The sequence below is a fragment of the Perognathus longimembris genome, chromosome 7, assembly GCF_023159225.1.
Source record: "Perognathus longimembris pacificus isolate PPM17 chromosome 7, ASM2315922v1, whole genome shotgun sequence".
Taxonomy (NCBI): domain Eukaryota; kingdom Metazoa; phylum Chordata; class Mammalia; order Rodentia; family Heteromyidae; genus Perognathus; species Perognathus longimembris.
The window spans coordinates 55,442,777-55,462,615 of record NC_063167.1 but is presented as its reverse complement, the minus strand read 5'-3'; the positions used below and the strand labels follow the sequence as shown (position 1 = coordinate 55,462,615).

Sequence of the window (19,839 nt, the reverse complement as noted above, 5' to 3'; positions counted from 1 at the left end):
TGCACAAGTCACACAGGAAATCCTAGTGAATCTTGGCTGAGAATAGGAGGCTCACAGTTCAAGGCCACCCCAGGCAGAAAAGTTTGTAAGATCCCTTCTCAACCAATAGGTTGTACCAATGGATAGATACACCTTTCATCTAAAGTCTACCTGTCAGGCTGGAAGTGGGAAGATTGTGTTTCCAGGCCAGCCCAGGACAGCCCAGGCCAAAAAGTCTACCAGATTCCATCCATCCCCACAGAGGAAAGCTAGATGCAGTGGCAGGAACCTGTGATCCCAGTGAGGATAGGAAGCCTAAAAGTAGGTGGGTCACCCTTCATTTGCTTGGTGTGAAATGTAATCCTCCTCTCAAAGTATTCAGTGAAAAACTTGGCTAAAAGCATCAGTCAGGGGTATTGTAAACAAGGCTCTAAATTCAAACCTCAGTACCTCAAAAAGGCTTTGTCTCAGACACACGAGTGTCAAAAAGTTTATAATACTTTGCCTGGGGAAAATGTTACCTGCACACCTGCCTATAGTTCTAGCTGCTAGGGAGGCTGAGGCAGAAAGATCCCTTCAGCTCATGGCCAGCCTTAGCAACACAGCAAACCAACCTTTAACTTCTTATTCTCTCTCTCCCTCTCCCTGTCCTCCCTCTCTTCTTCTCTCCCCCCCCCCCACACCCTTACTGGGGAACTCTACTCAAGCTGAACAAATGTTACATCCGTGCTCTAATGTTGAGCTACTTCCCTGATGCTCCCCACCTCCTACTTAAAAATGTGTATTTTGAGCTGGGTGCCATGGCTCATACCTATAATCCTAGCTACTCAAGAACTTGAGATCTGAGAATCGAGGTTCAAAGCCAGGACAGGCTAGCTATGTATACATATATACATACATACACACACGTATATGTATATCCTCCCCATTGAATAAGTAACTCATTTTCTCACTCATTATAAAAATCCCTTTTACTTTGAAGCTATAAATTCAATATACATATAATTATATATAATTTTTAATTAGATGGCATATGCTTGCTTATAACAAATATAGGAAAGATTAAAACACTTTACAATCATTGTCTTTCTAAAACTAAACTTATTTAAGTCAGGGAGTTTTAAAGTACATTGTTACAAGGCATTAGGAAAGAAATTATGGTGATTGTTCTCTTATTCTTTATCTTTTAAAAAATCTGTGTTCTTGTTGGGATTTTTTTTCTTCTCAAGGTTGGTGCTATATATACCACTTGAGCCATGCCCTCAGTTCTGGCTTTTTGCTAGTTAATTGGATAGAAAATTCTCAGATTCGTCTGCCTGGGCTGGCTTTGAACTGATATTCTTCAGCCATCAAGTCCTTATTCCTTATATTTTATACAGAAACATTATATTAATATTTAAACAATTAGGCATTTTAGTTAGTAAAATAAAAATGAATCCTGTTTACATGTGGAGCATGTAAATGCAATATTTTGAAATAGGTAAAAATAAATTGGGAGAAGGGGCAGCATCATGGATGCCTGCCAAACTGTGAAACTTTCATTTTCTCTCAGATCCCCACTATATAATCATTTATGATGCAAACTAGGCCTCTTGTGTCCAGCCCTATGTAGAATGTTATATGACTATATTTAATTTCCATTTTTTACCATGAAAGTAAATGCAAGTAGACCCATATTTTTCAGCCTACTCTTGGAAGAGATTGAACATCCTGTATTATGGCTACATTCTTCCATATTGCAACAAAGAAAGGTCAATTTAACTTTTTTTTTTTGAGACAAGGTCTTTTGGTGTAGCCCAACTCATGATCCTACTGTTTTAACCTCCCAAGGGCTGGAATTCCAGCACTGTACTGCCATATCCAGCTGACATTTTTTGTCGTTAACTTAATGGGTTTATTCACATAGTCTAAAATCAATCTAATAAATTTTAAGTTACAAAATTAGAAAGCATTTCCTTTCCAGTGCTGTAGGCACTAAGCAGATACTAAGGTTTCAATGAATATTTCATTTGATCATCTTGATCTTGGCCTCTGGGAAGAGAGCAGAGATGAATTTCTTCTCTGCATAAATGGAAAAAGAAATTGCTTCCAGAGAATCCGATGCTTAAAGAAGTTAGGAGGAGAATGGAAAGAACAATCGAATTGAGGTAAATCTTTTTGTACAAGGTCGCAAACCTGGGGGCCCTACAGGGCCCACCCATTATACATTTTGTAACGCAGTGAGACAGACCCCATGATAGTCGTGTGTGACGAGGAAAGAGAGGGACAACACATGTAAAAACCGCAAATCTCCCTAATGCCTTAACCCATGGCCCTTGCGGTGAGAGTACAGCTGGCTGCTGTCAAAGGCTAAGAGCTCCGGCGGGGCGGGGCAGCTGGGCCTGGCTCCGGCCCCGCCCCGATGCGGCCCTGCCCCGCCCCCTCCCGCCCCGGCCAACCCTAGACGCCCGCAGCGGCGAGGAGACGCCGGAAGGAGCCGCAGCTGGTGGGGGAAGTGGCAGGCTCGGAGGCGGGGACCTTGAGGGCTACGCAGCGGAGCCTTTCTGCTGTCTTCCCGAGTCAACCCGGCTAGGGTCGGAGGCCGGGGGAGGAGAGGAGAGGAGAGGTGTGCGGAGGTGCAGCTGCAGACCACCGTGGCTGCGCTGGCGGGGCCGGTGGAGAAGGCGGTGGAGGTGAGCGCGACGCAGCGCAGCGCGGTGCGGCGGGGCGGGGCGGACCGGGGCCGAGTGCGGTTCTCGGCGCGGGGCTGAAGGGCTCTGGGGCCCTTTGCTAGGTGGCCGGGCTCGATTCTCTCGGGCCGCGCGCCGGGCGCCGCGGCCTTTGGTTCTTGATTCCCAGGGTGATGGCATGCACGCGTGGCGGGAACGAGGCCTGGTCCCTCTGTGCCAAGCGCGGTAGAAATCACACGGTGACCGGCCCGTGGGCCGGCGTCCGGCGGTGGAGGACACGCACCTGGGGTGGTTGAAGGGACCGTGACCCGGAGGCGCGCGGCTAGGCGGCGGGAGCCGGGGGTGGGGGGGGCGGAGCCGCGCCTCCTTGCTCGCTCCCTTCCCCCTCCATCCCCACACTGGCCTCGAGCTCGTCTCGGGGGACGCGAACCACCGAGAACCGCGGCGCTCCCTCCTGGCTTCTGCTTTCATTTTGCGGCGTGGGGTGTCCAGACCCGTTCATGCGGCCCCGTTATTCATTGTTAGGGACAGGAAAACCGAGGTGTCATTGTCCCTATAATTTTTCTTTGCCTGACGTTTTGGTTTGGGTTCAGTCCAGTCTTACCGTCTGTCCATCTGCAGTTTTGGTTTGGGTCAAATTTCCACCCTGGTTGTTTTCCCACATCCCTCATAAATATTTCTCAAATTTAAAATGTTTGTCATTTGAATATTTATGAGGTGCAAGTTGAGCTGTTGGACAATGAGATTTTTTGTTTTTCTAGGTGTTTTGCGCTCAGAGTATGTAATATTTAGGGTTTACATTCTCCTGTAACTGGCATTAGGCCTGGGAAAATTGAGACCGAAGGTAGCACCCTGGCCAGACAGTGTAATATAAACGGAGAACCAGCTCCAGGATCTCAAGACTTTCTGATTAGTACGTACGCTTACGCGGAATATGGTTCCCTCCCCTCCTGCCCCCCTCCCCCGTTTGATCAGTTTTCTTTTTTTCAGTGAAGGAAAACCTGTTTCCAAAAGTAATGCATCCATCCTAGTTTCATTTCTGATTAAGACAGCACAATTGACCAGATCATATGATCATACTAGACTATTTAGCTTGAACCTAATAGAAATATTGCTTTTTGTACTGCTAAAATCTGAATCTTAATGAAAAATAATGCTAAATTTAAGAAAAAGTAATTTGCACTGTTTTAGGTGTTTTATGTTACTTTTGCAAGATAGAGAAAAAAGTACAAAACATTTTTGAATAAAATATTTACTCAATGCGCAAATGAGGGATATTCTGTTTAAGATGGTTTCTTTTGATCTGGTTTATTACTAACTTTCACTTTTTCTTTGAGTGCTTTTTTTCTCTTTTTTCAGTTACTTGTAAACTATCAGAAGCATTATTTTATATGCCTACAGTTTAGTGGTATATATAGTAAGTAGGTAAGAAAAATTAACAGTGAAGGAGATAATGCTGACAATGTATTACTATTAGAATTTTCAATGACCTTTTATTTGGTCTTCATGTCAGTCCTCTGAGGAATGGGAAGAAAGTCTTTCCCCACATCAGAAGATTGTGTAAGAATCAGAATTTCCTTACAATGTTGCCAAAGCAGATTTCAATATAAGTTGCAGTGTAGATAGATTAAGGCTAGAGTTCTATGACCTATAGTATAACAAGCTGAAATCTGCAAGAATATGAAGTATGTAAAATGCTGAAAGATTTGGGGTGAGAAATATGTAGTTTTTTTTTTAGAGAAGGAATTGAGTAACAACTTGATTTCCTTCCCCCTTTGCTTCCTTCCTTTCTCTTTTCTCTCCCTTCTGTTTCTATTTTCCCTTCCCTTCTCTTTCCCTCTGCTTTATTTCCTTCTCCCCTACTCTCCCCTCTCTTCATCTCCCTTCTCTTTTCACCTCCTTTCTACTCTTCCCCTCCTCCTTCCCCCTATCTTTCCTTCCCTTCAGTTTCTTTCTCCTCCCCCCCTTTCACCTTTCCTCCCTTCTTTTCCTCCCCTCTTCCCTTTTATTGAGGGAAGACCTCAATAAAATTTTGCCAGATTGGTGGCCCTCTCTAGTCTTAGCCTCCTGAGTTGTTAGAATTAAGATCTGTGTAGCTCTGTTTCTTTAATGTTGTTTTTAAAACTCTAAAAAAGTCTGTATGTGAATTCAGGCACCATTTAATTAGTTGAAAACTCCAAGGTCTGAGATGAAAATAGTTGGTTTAAGTGTGTAAGAAAGTTTGTGGGTTATGTGCAGTATGTAAATGGGAACGATTATTTAAGAAAGAATGCTTGTTGGGCATTTGTAGTCCACACCTGTAATCCTAGCTACTCAGGAGGATGAGATCTGAGAATCACATTTGAAGCCAGTCTGAGCAGGAAAGTTCATGAGACTCTTATCTCCAATTAACCACCAAATAGGCGAAAGTAGCGCTGTGAATCAAAGTGGTAGAGCACTAGCCTTGAGGAAAAGAAAGGGAAAAAAAAGTCAGAGACAGGGCTTAGGACCTGAGTTCCAGCCCTAGGACTGGCACCAACACCAAACAAAAAATCCAAATAAAACAACAATAAGTGCTTCAGGGATTTGGACCAGGGAGATGGTAAATCCTTTCCCCTTCCTGGCAGAATAATTTGTGATTGGGAGAAAGTAGAGTTTGGAAGATTACTTGGGTAACTTTGTAATTGAAATAAATCTTAACTAGGTCTTTTAGAACTAATATTAAACATATATACTAGTGGGGTTTCATGTGATATTTCAGTATAAACAATTGGTTGACAGCATCATTTGGGGCCTTCCCTGAAGTGTATCTTGAACTCAGACACTCAGGTAACACTCTGGATGCAGGAAGTGTAAGTGAGGGAATGCTTCAGGATAGTTCTTCCAGGGAAATTGGGATGAGTGTTTTTCTACCTACCCCTAGTCCTTACTGATTGTGGTTATCTGTGAAAAATTCTCTGCACTTCCCCAGGTGTTTAGTTGGGTCTAGGTAATCTTCTGAGGTGCTGGGAAATTAGGGGAGAAACAATGAGGTGGCTGAGATGGGAAGCTGCTGGTTTGTGGGGAAACTGTCCATACAGGTGAAAAATGAGATTATTTGAAAGAATATGGGGGCTAGGTAACAAATATGTCTGTTAACAAGCATTCTTGTTGAATAATCTAGATGTGAAATAAAATCCTATTTAGCTGATGACCTAGAAGCATGTTGCGAACTTATGATAAAAGCAGCAGAAGGCAATAATTGATAAAATGTAAAGGTGCCATCCAAGGTGATACTGAGGTTTGTTTAAAAGATAGTTTGTGAAGGATGAGGAGCTAGCACAGATGTGAAGCCTTGGGTTCAATTCCTAGTGCTCTCTCCCCTTCCCACCAAAAGCCCATGATAGAGCATGTTGACTAGTTGCTGGCTTTCAAATTAGTTATTTGAGAAGACTAAAAAAAGAACTATAAGGTGTTGAGGATAGTAACAATAAGAGGAGAGTAAGGCCAGCATTTAACAAGGAGAGAACTTTGGCAATTTTCCTTACAGTGGTTTTCATTTGAACATGATGTCTGCACTTTTCTTTGTTTTTTTTTTGGGGGGGGGGAGCAGGGATATCGGGAGTACTGGGGTTTAAACTTAGAGCTGTGCTTGGCGGGTGCTCTATGGCTTCACCAGTGCCTTCAGCCCTTTTTTATACTGGTCATTTTTTGATAAAGGATCTTGAGTCCAGCCTCTGTGCATGCTTGAACTTCGATTTACCTATTTTAGGCTTTTCCTAGCTGGGATAACAGGAGCACACCAAGCAAACATAGTCATAGGATTCTGAATTCAGGTTATTTTTTGTTTTTTAAATAGTGATTTCTTTGTGGAAAATCGTTCAGCTTCAAATCAAGTAGTCCACACTGTCAATATCATTAATAACTGTTGAAGGGCTGGGGATATGGCCTAGTGGCAAGAGCGCTTGCCTCGTATACTTGAAGCTCTGGGTTCGATTCCCCACACATTCACCACATATACAGAAAATGGCCAGAAGTGGCGCTGTGACTCAAGTGGCAGAGTGCTAGCCTTGAGCAAAAAGAAGCCAGGGACAGTGCTCAGGCCCTGAGTCCAAGGCCCAGGACTGGCAAAAAAAAAAAAAAAAAAAAAAAAAAAAAAAAAAAATGTGTTGAAAAAAACCCTATGTGTCTGATCTCTAGAGCAAATAAGGATGCTTAATTTAGAATAAAGATACTTTAGGATGACTGCCTCTTAATGTCAGTGTTTGGTTTGTAATCCTCAATATTGTTCAGAGTGAGACTTTGAGTAGAAATTACCATCAGTTTATTTGATCCTTTTATTAAACCTCTAGCACATTCATTAATTCATGTCTTCTTTCTTTCTGGTGATTATTTAAGCTAAGTGAAATTACAATTATCGTACCTTATCACTCCTTGAACAGATTATTTTCTCTTTGGGCAAATTATGTTTGTAAGAAACACTAATATTAAAAGGTTTTATTTGGCATGAAGATTGCTGTTTTAGAATTTAGGATAATTGTGGCAGAATTAAGAACAGATTCCATAGTTGGGCTCTGATGACTCATGCTTGTGATTATAACTACTCAAGAGGCTGGGACCTGGAAGATCAAGGCCAGCCTAGGCAAAAAAGTCTGTGAAACTTCCCCTCCAATTAGCCAGCCAAATACTGGACTGGAGGTAGGGGCTCAAGTGGCAGTACACCAGGGATGTCACAAGGTACTGAGTTTAAGCCTCTCTCCTCATACATGTACACAAAAAGAACAGATTCCAGCACAGGTTACTGTAGGAAGATTAATTGGCTAGGGGCCTATACAGTTTTCTTAGTAGACTTTTTTTTTCTTTTATGATGGTACTGTAATTTGAACTCAGGGCTTGCTCTCAGTGTTCTACAAAGCTCTCATTAATTAGGTTGTTAAGGGTCAGATATATATTTCTAAGAAGAGGAATAAAATTATTAATTTTCCTACTTTCCCAATTTTAAATGAAAATTAAGAATGGTTAGGCAAATATTTTAGGACTGCTTTTGAGGTCTTCAAATCTTCATGTAGATTTGAAGGATTTTGCCTAATGAATACTTGTATTAAGAACAGGAAATGTATATTTTACTGGTATTGGGCCTTGAACTCAGAGCCTGAACACTGTCTCTTAGCTTTTTCACTCAATGCTGATACTACCACTGTACCATACCTCTACTTTCAGCTTTTTCTTGGTTAATTGATGATAAGAGTCTATTAGACTTTCAAGCCTGGTTTGGCTTTGAACTATGATCCTCAAATTTCAATGTCCTGAGTAACTAGGATTGCAGGCATGAACTGCTGGTGCCCAGAAAAGACATAGTTATTTAACATGCTTGCCAGTAGATTACATTGGTAAAAACTCTAAGAATATGTACTGTGGACTGAATGAGAGTGAAAGAAAATTTTCTGCTTTATTGATTCTTCCATTGGTCCAATTTTGGCTTTTGTTGAATAGCAATTTTCTTATAAATTTAGAATGATTAGCCATAAACGATTACATTTTTGCTGTTAAAATTATTTCAAAGCAGGAAATTAAATTAGTATTCATTGTTTATGGGCTAGTCAGATTAGTTTTAATAATAGTAGAGTCATAGTCTAAGTTAAAACTATTGACAAGTCAGTTTTGTGTGTGTGTGTGTGTGTGTGTGTGTGTGTATGTGTGTGTGTATGTGTATGTCTTTTCTTTTTTGGTACTGGGGATGGAATCCAGGACGTTGAATTTGCTAGGCACGCACTTTGCAACTGAGCTACATCCCACCCCTCATTAAATTATTTTGATATAGTATATTTTATTCTTATTTTTTGTTTTGCTTGAGGCTTAACAAATAATCCATCTTCGAAGTTTCAAACCTGTGTCTTTCCTCCGAGGCAGTATTTGAGTGTACTGTTTAGAAAGCAATGAAAACATGTCTTTCAGTAGGAAACAGGAGAAGTTGCATTTTTGAAGTTTTCCATTTTGAAGGACATTTATGGACATTTGAAATATTTTCTCTTGGGGCAGGGTCCTGCTATGTTGCTTAGGTTAGCCTTGAATTCTTGGGCCAAAGGATTCCTTTGCCTCCCAGGAGCTGGGATTTCAGGTATGTGCCATCTTGCTTGGCCTAGGAATGTATCATTAAAATTTTTATAGAGTGAAGTTAAAAAAAGAGATCAAGGGCTAGAAATGTGGCTTAGTTGTAGAGTGCTCGTGGAGCCCTGAGTTCCTTAGTACTGCATAAACAGAAAAAGCCAGAAGTGGCGCTGTGGCTCAGGAAGTAGAGTGCTGGCCTGAGTAAAAGAAGATCAGGGACAGTGCCCAGGCACAGAGTTCAAGCCTCAGGCCTGGCAAAAAACTACCCCCCCCCCCAAAAAAAAAAAAAAAACCACACAAAAACCAAACTCAGTACTCATCTTTAGGGATTAAGAAAATAAAGCCAAAATCAAGTAGAATATGTAGTTTAAAAATAAAACTGTTTAGTAGAATTGGAAACAGAAAAAAGAAAATCAGGAAAAAAGAAATCCCAAGGCTATTTCTTAGTAAAACCCAATGAACTCAATAAACTCTTGTGAAAGGAAAATGGAGTAGAAAACCATATGCCCTCAAGTATGAGAGGTTTTAATAAAATGTTTTTCAGATTTTTTTTGCGTGTGCTAGTATTTTGGCTTGAATTCACATTTTTGTTTTGCTTTTTCCTTAAAGGCAGACTACCATTTGGAGCTACACTTCTACTTCCAGATCTTTATTGGTTAATTGGAGGTAAGAATTGCTCAGATGTGTCTGCTTGGGCTGGCTTCAAACCATCATTCTCAGATTTCAGTGTCCTGCGTAGCTAAGATTACAGGTGTGAGCCACTGATGCTTGGCTTCATATTTTTTTTGAGACTATGCATTTCATTTATAATGCTAAAGTTATTTCAAGAGGAGATGGATGGTACTGTAGCACAATGTAAGTGAATGGAACTGACTTCAGAAGTAAAAACTTGAATTAACCAGTTCCCAACAAAGGCTTAAAAGATGAGCATAGGTTCACTGGTGTAATCCCAGCTACTTGAGAGGCAGAAGCAAGAAGAGTGACAGCCTATGAAAAGTTTAGCAAGACTCTCAAAAGCAAAACAAAAGTAATATGGCTGGAGATGTAGCTCAAATGTTAGAGAGACTGCCTGCCATGCTCAAAGTCCTAGGTTTAATCTCTAGTACCGCAGGGGGGAAATAGGTGAAAGATTTGCCCTTGAAAAGGGCGGTATAGCAGATGGTTTCACCACTGAGTTTTATTTAATTTATGAAGAACATATCCTTATAATAAAGAAAACCCTGGCTGGGAATACGGCCTAGTGGCAAGAGTGCTTGCCTCATATACATGAAGCCTTGGGTTCAATTCCCAAGCACCACATATATAGAAAACGGCCATAAGTGGCGCTGTGGCTCAAGTGGCCTTGAGCAAAAAGAAGCCAGGGACAGTGCTCATCAGGCCCTGAGTCCAAGGCCCAGGACTAGAAAAGGAAAAAAAAAAAGCAACCCCCCCCCCCCCCCCCCCGCCAAAAACCTATTCTCCACCATTGAAGAATTGAAGATGCAAAGCTGCTCATTGCTTTCTGGGAAAGACACATTTTTTTTTTAACAATTCTTTTTTTTCCTTTTTTTTTTTTTTCTGGCTAGTCCTGGGGCTTAGACTCAGGGCTTGCGCACTGTCCCTGGCTTCTTTTTTTGCTCAAGGCTAGCACTCTGTCACTTGAACCACAGCGCTACTTCTGGCCGTTTTCTGTATATGTGGTGCTGGGGAATTGAACCCAGGACTTCATTTATACGAGGCAAGCACTCTTGCCACTAGGCCATATATCCCCAGCCCGAAAGACACATTTTTATCTCTGAATAAGATGCTGCTAATAAAGATCAGTTTCACTTATGTCTAGAAATATAAAATTTCTAAACAATATTAGGCAATAGACTAAGTATGGACACATAATATGTTTTGATCCAGTAGGGTCTAGTTTCACCAATGTCTGTTTTGTTAATAGATTATATAAACAAATGAAGCAAAAAGTGTGGTAAGCCATTAATAGCTTCTGAGAGGTCATTTGATGAAATACATTAAGATTTTTTTTGCTAGTACTGGAGCTTGAATTCATGGCCTCTCTCTCTTCAGCCACACCTCTAGTTCCTGGCCTTTGTGTGTGTGCCAGTCCCAGGGCTTGAACTCAAGGCTTGGGCACTTTCCCTGAGTTTTTTCTTTGCTTAAGCCTTGCATTGTGGTTAATTGGAGATAATAGTTTCATGAACTGACCTAGCTGGCTTTGAACAGCCATCCTCAGATGTCAGCCTCCTGAGTAGCTAGAATTATAGTGTGAGCCATTGGCACTCAACTAGTTCCTGGCTTTTTGCTGGTTAACTGGAGATAAGTCTCTCAGATTTGCCCATGGCTGGCTTTAAATTATGATCTGCCGATCTCAACCTACTGAGTAGCTAGGATTGTAGGCATGAGCCATCACTGCTTGCCTGTCAAGATTATTTCTAATAAAACATCTAAATAGAGAGGGAATTGAGAGCAAATATCTTAAATAGCAAGACTTATTAAAAGTAGGAACTTGACTGGTTGCTCATGATCAGTTTTGTGTTCAATATTATCTTAGACATTCTAATAAATTCACTGCAATGATAAAATAATTGCTTTTAATATTAGGAAATAAAAGGCAAATCTCACTATTCCAATATTTTCAGAGAATAGCAAAAAAAAAAAAAAGTCCCCCAAAGAATAGTGAAGTTATGCCTTCTAGTTGACAAAATGATCCATATAACCTCTGTAATCAGATTAGTATAGTATTGGCATAGGTGAACAAAGTAGTGGCTTTAAGAATATATTATGAACATTTAATAAAGAATAAAGGTAGTGTTCAAGTTAGTGGGAAATAGGTTATTTAATAAACAGTGCTGGTACAGCTCTCTGCTTACCTGGAAGACATTGAAATTGGGCTCCTATTAACATAAATTCCAGATAGACCAAAGCTTTGAGCAATATAAAAAGATACTCTACAAAACTAGACATATTAGAATGAAGGAGTGGCTGGGCACTGGTGGCTCATGCCTGTAATCCCACTATTCAGGTGGCTGAGATCTGAGGATCTTTTTTTTTTTTAGCCAGTCATTGAGTCCTGAACTCAGGGCCTGGGCACTACCCCTGAGCTTTTTTTTTTTTTTTTTTTGCCAGTCGTGGGCTTTGGACTCATGGTCTGAGCACTGTTCCTGGCTTCTTTTTGCTCAAGGCTAGCACTCTGCCACTTGAGCCACAGCGCCACTTCTGGCCGTTTTCTATATACATGGTGCTGGGGAATCCAACCCAGGGCTTCATGTATACAAGGCAAGCACTCTTGCCACTAGGCCATATTCCCAACCCCAGATCTGAGGATCTTGGTTCAAAGCCAGCCCAGGCAGGAAAGCCTGTGAGACTCTTATCTCCAATTAACCACCAGAAAAAACGGAAGTGGTGCTGTGGCTCAAGTGGTAGAGCACTAGTCTTGAGCTGAGGATCTCAGGGACAGATGAAGGAAATGTTAACATTAGAAGTTCAATAGAAGCTCTTACAAAATAAAAGGCATTTCATTTTATAGCAATGAAAACTTTTTAAGCTAGGCTTGTAGCTCAGTCATAGAACATGTTCTTAGGCCCTGGTTCAATCCATAGCAACAAAAATAATTGAAAACATTTTAAACCTTTTTTTGGTCCAAGACTAGGACTTGAACTTGGTATCTGACACTTTTGCTCCATGGATGATTCTCTGCAACCTGAGGCATGCCACCGACCCCCATTTTAAACTTAATATATTTTTTTGCCAGTCCTGGGGCTTGAACTCAGGGCATGGGCACTGTCTCTGAGCTGCTTTTGCTCAAGGCTAGCATAGCACTCTACCACTTGATCCACAGCCCCACTTTCAGCTTTTTCTGTTTATGTGGTCTTGAGGAATTAAACCCAGGGCTTCATGCATGCTAAGTAAGCACTATACCAATAAGCCACATTCCCAGCCCTTTTTAGTCAGGATATAAGCAAGATGAGCGGTGTAAGTCACTATGTAGGTGAGCAGGCCTCAGACTTGCCATCTTCCAGCCTCAGAACAGTGCTCCCACACCTAGCTTTAAAAATAACTTTTAGCTTGGGTGCTGGTGGCTCACGCCTGTAATCATAGCAACTCAGGAGGCCGAGATCTGAGGATCACGGTCTAAAGCCAGCCTGGGCAGTAAAGTCCTGTGAGACTTATCTCCAATTAATCACAGGAAAAGAACGGGAGGTGTTATTTCTAGCTAGGCATACAGTCCTTATGATTATAGGTATGCTGGCATTGTAGGCATGATGGTGGCCAGCTCCTGTCCAGTTTTGTATTTTTTTCCCCCCTTAATCAGCATCTCTGTTGAACTCTTTTTGATTCTGTGTACCTGTCTGTGTGCCTAGTTTTTTTTTCACTTAGCATGGTGATTTCTAGTTACATCTGTGTTTTCACAAATAACAGGACTTTACTTTTCATGGCTAAGAAGTTTATTGTTTAATTATGTAGTTCTCATCAAATTTGAATTTTTTCTTACAGCTTATTAAATGGTGTGTTTTGGAATTTGATTTTTTTTTTTTTTGCTGTTCATTATTCTTTTTCTAACCTGCTCTTAATCCTATCTACTGCATTGTTGGTCTCAGACTTTTTTTCATCTGTAGAACGATTTCTGTGTGTCTTCCTCTCTTCTTGCTTGTGGAACAAGTTTTCTTTTGTTTGTTTTCTTGTAGTGCCAGGAGTAGATCCTAGGGTCTTGCGTATGCTAGATAGTCTCCGTCACTGAGCTTATCAAGTTACATCCCCAGTCCCAAGTTACTTCTTTTTTCATGTCTCTGTATTATTTTTTATTCGATGTCAACATTGATTTTTATCTTTGTTGGGTGCTGTTTTTTTTTTTCTTCTTCTTCATTATTCCAAATGAATAACTTGAGTGACTTTAGTTAGGCTTTATCCTAGTATAGTTTCTTGGGAACAGTTTGGTTCCTTAAAGACTTCTTTTTGAACCTCATAAAGGCAGCGGCAAAATAGCCTTGAGGGATAATATTTTTCCACCATCACTGAGTACCCTTCTAAATATTCTCTTTATTATTAAGTCTTTCAACTGTAGCTGATAATAGGTGCACAAGTATCCCTGTTGAACCTTTTGAAAAATTTCCTACTTATTCCTTCCCTGTTGTTTTGCCCTTCCTTGCTTTAATCCCATGTGTGGGCTCATTAGTGCTCAGCAGAATGAATAAATATATGCTGGTAACCCTGTATAGATTTCTGGAGCTTGGTTGTTGTCTATGTTCTTTTCTTTATTACGCTAGGAGTTGTAGCCCCCCTACCCTTCCTAAATTCTCCACCCTTTTCAGCAAAAAGAGACTTCCAGTTGTTTGGGCTTTTCTTCTGTAGTTCCTGTGTGGCCTAGAAATTCTTTCCAGGTTGAGTTAGAACAGACCGAGGGCTCACCTTGTTTTCATCTTTTTGGGTACAGTGTGCTGTTTTGTACTGCCTGTTATCTAATGTCTAAAAACCTTCGTTTTATATATTTTGTCCATTTAAAAAGTTATTTAAGGTGAGAAGGTAAATCTGAACCCTGTTATTCCATTATGGGTAGCAGTGAAAGTACTTGAGTAAAAAGGGAGATGAGAAATAGGTGAGAAAGATTGTTAAATCTTCTAATGAGTAAAAAATAGGAAATATTTCTTTAAATTTAAATGTTATTATAAAGATGATGTACAGAGGGGTTACAGTTCCGTAAGTCAGGTAAAGGGTACATTTCTTTTTGGACAGTGTTGCACCTTCACTCATACTTGCCCAAATTTTCCCTCCTATCCCTACCTACAAGTTGTTTAGTTCATTCTCAACATAGTGTCTAATGAGTACCACTGCTGCATTTGCTTACCCTTTGCCCCTCCATTTCTGTGCCTCCTTTTACCCTTCCAAAGACATATAAACAAACAAGACAGAAAGAAAAAAAAACAACAAAACTCCATTTCCTGGAGTTCATTTTGATATATATTATTTTGTATGATCAGAGACACATAGGCATTGTGCCTTTGTATTCTCCCAAGAATATTCTTTGTTCTCGCTGTGTGCGAATGCCTACTGTCCTGTATAATTTATTATGCCCTAGTGTGTTTTACATCTAGCTTCCACATACAAGAGAAAACATGTGCCATTTGTCTATCTGAGCTTGGCTGAAATAGAAAATATTAATGAATGACTAACTTCATGCCCTGAAAAACTAGAACATGACTATTTAATATGTTTTTTTTTTTGGCCAGTCCTGGGCCTTGGACTCAGGGCCTGAGCACCGTCCCTGGCTTCTTCCCGCTCAAGGCTAGCACTCTGCCACCTGAGCCACAGCGCCCCTTCTGGCCGTTTTCCATATATGTGGTGCTGGGGAATCGAACCAAGAGCTTCATGTGTAGGAGGCAAGCGCTCTTGCCACTAGGTCATATTCCCAGCTCTTAATATGTATTAATATAACATTTAGAAATGTTTCTACCCTAAAATGTACCTTGGTATAAATAGAGTGGTTATTTGATTTGTTTTGCTCAATCCTTTTGTTCTTTTTTTGATAGTACCTTGTTGGAACTTGAGGCTTGGCCCTTGCTAAGGCAGATAGTCTACAGATAGTCTGTTCTTTGAGCCACACTTCTAGTCCAATGTTTTTGTTTTTTTAAAGTTGAAAGTGGTAATGCGTTCCTATATTCCTATATACTGGGAAAGTGGAGGCAAGAGGATCAAGAGTTTGAGGCCATGGGCTGGGGATATGGCCTAGTGGCAAGAGAGCTTGCCTCGTATACATGAGGCCCTGGGTTCAATTCCCCAGCACCACATATACAGAAAATGGCCAGAAGTTGCGCTGTGGCTCAAGTGGCAGAGTGGTGGCCTTGAGCAAAAAGAAGCCAGGGACAGTGCTCAGGCCCTGAGTCCAAGCCCCAGGACTGGCCAAAAAAAAAAAAGAGTTTGAGGCCAGTCCAGGCAGACAGAGTTAGTGAGATCATGTCTCAGAAGTGGAGAAGAGTGAGGCACTGGTGGCTCATGCCTTAATCTTAGATACTTAGGAAACAGAGACCTCAAGTTCCAGATTTGAAGCCAGCCCTAGCAGGAAATCTGTGATATTCTTATTTCCATTAATCCCAAAAAGTTGAAAGTGGAGTTGGAGCTCAAGTGTTTAGGCCATGAATTCAAACCCCAGGACTAGCACAAAAAAAGAAAATGAAAAAAGGACACTGAAGTATAGCTCAGGCAGTAGAGTACTTGCCAAGGTTCTGGGTTTATTCCTCAATATGATTTTTTAAAAAGTTAACACATTACTGTTACAGCAAATTTATTTCAATGAATTCAAAAGACATAGGTTGTAGTCTCTCCAGAGGGTTTTGATGCAGTATAAACTATTAAATAGTTTAAATCCTATGGGATTTAATGAATAGCTTAAAAACCATTAATAATGAAAATTATTATATATTTGAAAGTGAAGCTTCTAAATTAGTTGTTTGATCTTAGTAAGTTCCATATCTTTTTCCAAAATAGCATTCTCAAACTCCGAAGATGAACTAAGAGCATTAAAAACCTGTTTTTAAGAAAATATAGGCAGGCAGACAATAAACTATAACTGTACACCTTGGGGGAGGGATTGGAGAGGAAGGAACGTGGGAGGAGGTAACAAGTTTGATGAGAAATGTACTCACTACCTTACGTATGTAACTGTAACCCCTCTGTACATCACCTTGACAATAATTAAATTGGAAAAAAAAAGAATATATAGGCAAAGGAAGCTGGAGGAATACTCTTGAGACCTTCATTTGAAAATCACTCACTTTAACTGAGCCAGTCATGTAGACTCAGTCAAGTTTGGATCTCTTAACCTTATATGCAAACAAAGATAATACTGATACCTACCTAACTCTCAGTTCTTGTAAAGATCACGATAAATGAATTCTCAAAATCTGGGAAGATTTTGTCCCCCCAGAGTATTGGTTACTGAGTCTCTGAGTTCAGCCTGATGGTAATATGGTTTGGCTCTGATTGGTAGAAGCTAGAATGCTGCTAAAACACCCAGCAATGCATGCAGTGATCCCCACAGGGAAAAAAAAAAAGTCTGGCTGTAGGCATCAGTAATGTCTGCGGCTGAGAAATCCCTGACATAACATGCCTATCCCAATACAATGCCAGGATACCACATGTTTCTGTTTAATTAAGGTCTGCTGTCAATGTGCAAATAAAGCTTTCCATTACCCTTCTTTATAATTCTTGTTCTAGTGTAATTGTTAATCTTAAAACCCAACAAAGTGCTTCAAAATTAAATAACTTGAATTTTCCTTTTATTAATCTATAAAAAGTTAATTGGGGGTTGGCATGGTAGTACACACATGTATATAATCCATGCCACTAGGTAGGCAGAGGCAGGGGGATTTTGAGTTCATGGTCAGCCCAGGCAAAGTTAGCTTGCTCCTGTATCCAAAAAAAAGTTCAAACGAAAGGGTTGAAAGTAGGAAGTGGTACTGTGACTCAAAGTAGTAAAGTGCTAGCCTTGAGCAAAAGAGCTCAGAGATAGTGCCCAGGCTCCTAGTTCAAGCCCCACAGCCAACAACAACAAAAATAGGGTTGAAGGTGTGGTTCAAGTGGTAGAGACCCTGGGTTCAGTCTCTAGCATTGCAAAAACAACAAAATGAAAACCCAAAACAGAAGGTGAGAAAGCAGCAAAAGTCTTGGCCGTTGCCTGATTGCTGGTGGCTTTCACATGTAATTAATCCTAGTCAGTCAGGGACCTGAGATCCAGAGGACTTCAGTTTGAAGCTAGCCTGAGCAGGAGGTCATTGAGAACCCATGCCCCCAAAACTGGAACTCAAATGATGGAGCATCTGCCCAGAACAGGCTAGGTCCTAAATTAAATCCCCAGAATATGGAAATTATATGGATTAAACTCACTTTTGTTCATACATATGGTCGTTAAAACATTGTTAACCAGTCTTATGTCTATCATGTTTCTTGGTCACACTCACCCTCTGCTAGTCTGCCTCCTTCCCATTTCCTTGTTACTCACCCTCTGCTAGACTGCCTCCTTCCCATTTCCTTGTTCTCCTTCTGTAGGTTAATATTAATAAAACTTTTTTGGTAAAGAAAATATTTGTGTTCAATTTTGCTTCAATTATTTCAGCTTCAGTTATTTCAAATGAAGTTGGTCTGAAAATATACTCGTGCGGGACAAACTTGCAGACTTGTATCATTCTTATGTTACTTTTATTTTTAATTATTTGTAGCATGTTAACATTTTCTAATTAATATTTTGGGTCACTTTTAGGTATTACCTCATTTGGAAAGCCTTGGGAAACAGGAAAATAACTACAACAAAATGTCAACTTTTCTAAATCATTGTCCACATTTGGAATCAGTTGGTGAAATTACAAAAGAAGATTTGATACAGAAATCTCATGTAAGATATAAGTTAAGGGCTGGAAATATGGCTTAGTGGTAGAGTGCTTGCTTCCTCTACATGAAGCCCTGGGTTTGATTCCTCAGCACCACATAAATAGAAAAAGCTGGAAGAGGCGCTGTGGCTCAAGTGGTACAATGCTAACCTCGAGCAAAAAGAAGCCAGAGACAGTGTTCAGGCCCTGAGTTGAAGCCCCAGGATTGGGAAAACAAAACAAGCAAAAAGCAAAAAAAGATATGTTAATATTCCTTAAAAGTAGTATTCACTTTTCTTCTGGTTAGACGTTTCTTATAAATTACTATGAAAACTCTAGTCATGAGTCTCATGTTTTAAAATAATGTAAATTGTATATATTTGGCTATATCAATATAGCAGACTTTTGTCTTTTATATTTCTTTTCCTAAGGGTACTTGTCAAGATTGTAAAGTCAGAGGACCAAATCTTTGGGCATGTTTGGAGGTATGTATACATTTTTTTTCTGAAAATTTTAAATAAGTTTATATCTAAATAACGGTAACCAGAATTTTTTGATGCTTAAGAGAATTTTGTAGCTGGGTGCTAGTGGTTTATGTTTGTAATCCTAGCTACTCAGGAAGCTGAGTTCTGAGGGTCATCGTTCAAAGCCAGCTTAGTCAGAAAAGTCACTGTACAACTCTTAGCTCCATTTATCCACTCAAAAACTGGAAGTGGAGCTGTGGCTAGTTTTGAGCAAAAAAAGCTCAGGGACAGCGCCCAGGTCCTGAGTTTAGCCCCACAACTGACCAAAAAAAAAAATGTTTTTTTTGGTATTGAACATACATCAAAAACATCATTATTCATAACAAAAAATAAAAATTCAAACTGTGGGAGGATTTTAACTATAAGAATCTTGTTGAGTTTTTAGTAAATTACTTGAGATAAATGCTTTTTATTAAGGATAACATAATTTTCAGCTTAGAAATCATGTTAAGCTTTTAGTTTGTGTCTGGTACTGTTTAGTAACTAACTGGAAAATAATTCAATCATTGAGTTAAAGAATGTAGTAAAAAAGTAACAATAAATACAATTGTAATACTGTTACAAATTTATGCATGTTATAAAATACATTTTCCTTTTTGTATTTTATAGAATAGATGTTCTTATGTTGGCTGTGGTGAATCACAAGTAGATCACAGTACCATACATTCCCAGGTATGTATGTAATTGCAAAATGTAAGGCTATTATTTTATATGTTGGTGCTGACAATTAAACCTAGGGAGTTGCATGTGGTAATTGTTGAAAATTGAAGTTAGAGTACATGCTTAGGTTTTTGAAATGGTTGAGCCAGGTCATTTATATTTTACTAATGTTGTATTGCTTTTTCCTGTACATCGTTCTGAGTGGAATACCCTTTCTATTTTGCTGTGGTTGTTTGATAATTTCCGTGTGACTCTAGCATGCACCTTTTATAGTAGTAGATGGATTTCCCATTCTAAACTGTAAGTTTCTTGAGTGAACTCTGTGGAATTTTTGGCTAGTATGGGTCATGAGCTCAAGGCCTCATGTTCTCTTATTTATTTTTTTCACTCATGGCTGGAGTTTTGCTATTTGAGCCATCAATGCCTTCAGTCTAGCATTTTTGTTGGTTAATTAGAGACACTCTCTTAGACTTTAATGCCCAGACTGGCTTTGAACTGAAATCCTAAGATAGTCAGCTTCTTGAGTAGCTAGGGTTATAGGCGTAAGCCCTTGGCACACAGCAAGTAACCTGTGTTTAAGATGCCCCTTGATGTCTCCAT

At 40.0% G+C, this 19,839-nt stretch overlaps 1 protein-coding gene across 5 annotated transcripts in view; it reads left to right on the top strand.

Moving 5' to 3' along the window:
* The first annotated feature begins 2,444 nt into the window (after positions 1–2,444).
* Positions 2,445–19,839, top strand: part of Usp33 (ubiquitin specific peptidase 33) — a 66,166-nt gene continuing 48,771 nt past the window's right edge. For 2 of the 5 annotated variants that reach the window (XM_048351617.1, XM_048351612.1), the window contains exons 1-4: positions 2,445–2,651; positions 17,950–18,081; positions 18,487–18,540; positions 19,189–19,251. In XM_048351617.1, coding sequence (XP_048207574.1) covers positions 18,001–18,081; positions 18,487–18,540; positions 19,189–19,251 — 198 coding nt within the window. In that variant the 5' untranslated portion in view covers positions 2,445–2,651; positions 17,950–18,000. Of the gene's footprint in view, positions 2,652–9,323; positions 9,381–17,949; positions 18,082–18,486; positions 18,541–19,188; positions 19,252–19,839 lie in introns of all 5 variants that reach the window. The other 3 variants (XM_048351613.1, XM_048351615.1, XM_048351616.1) reach the window with 3 other exon arrangements.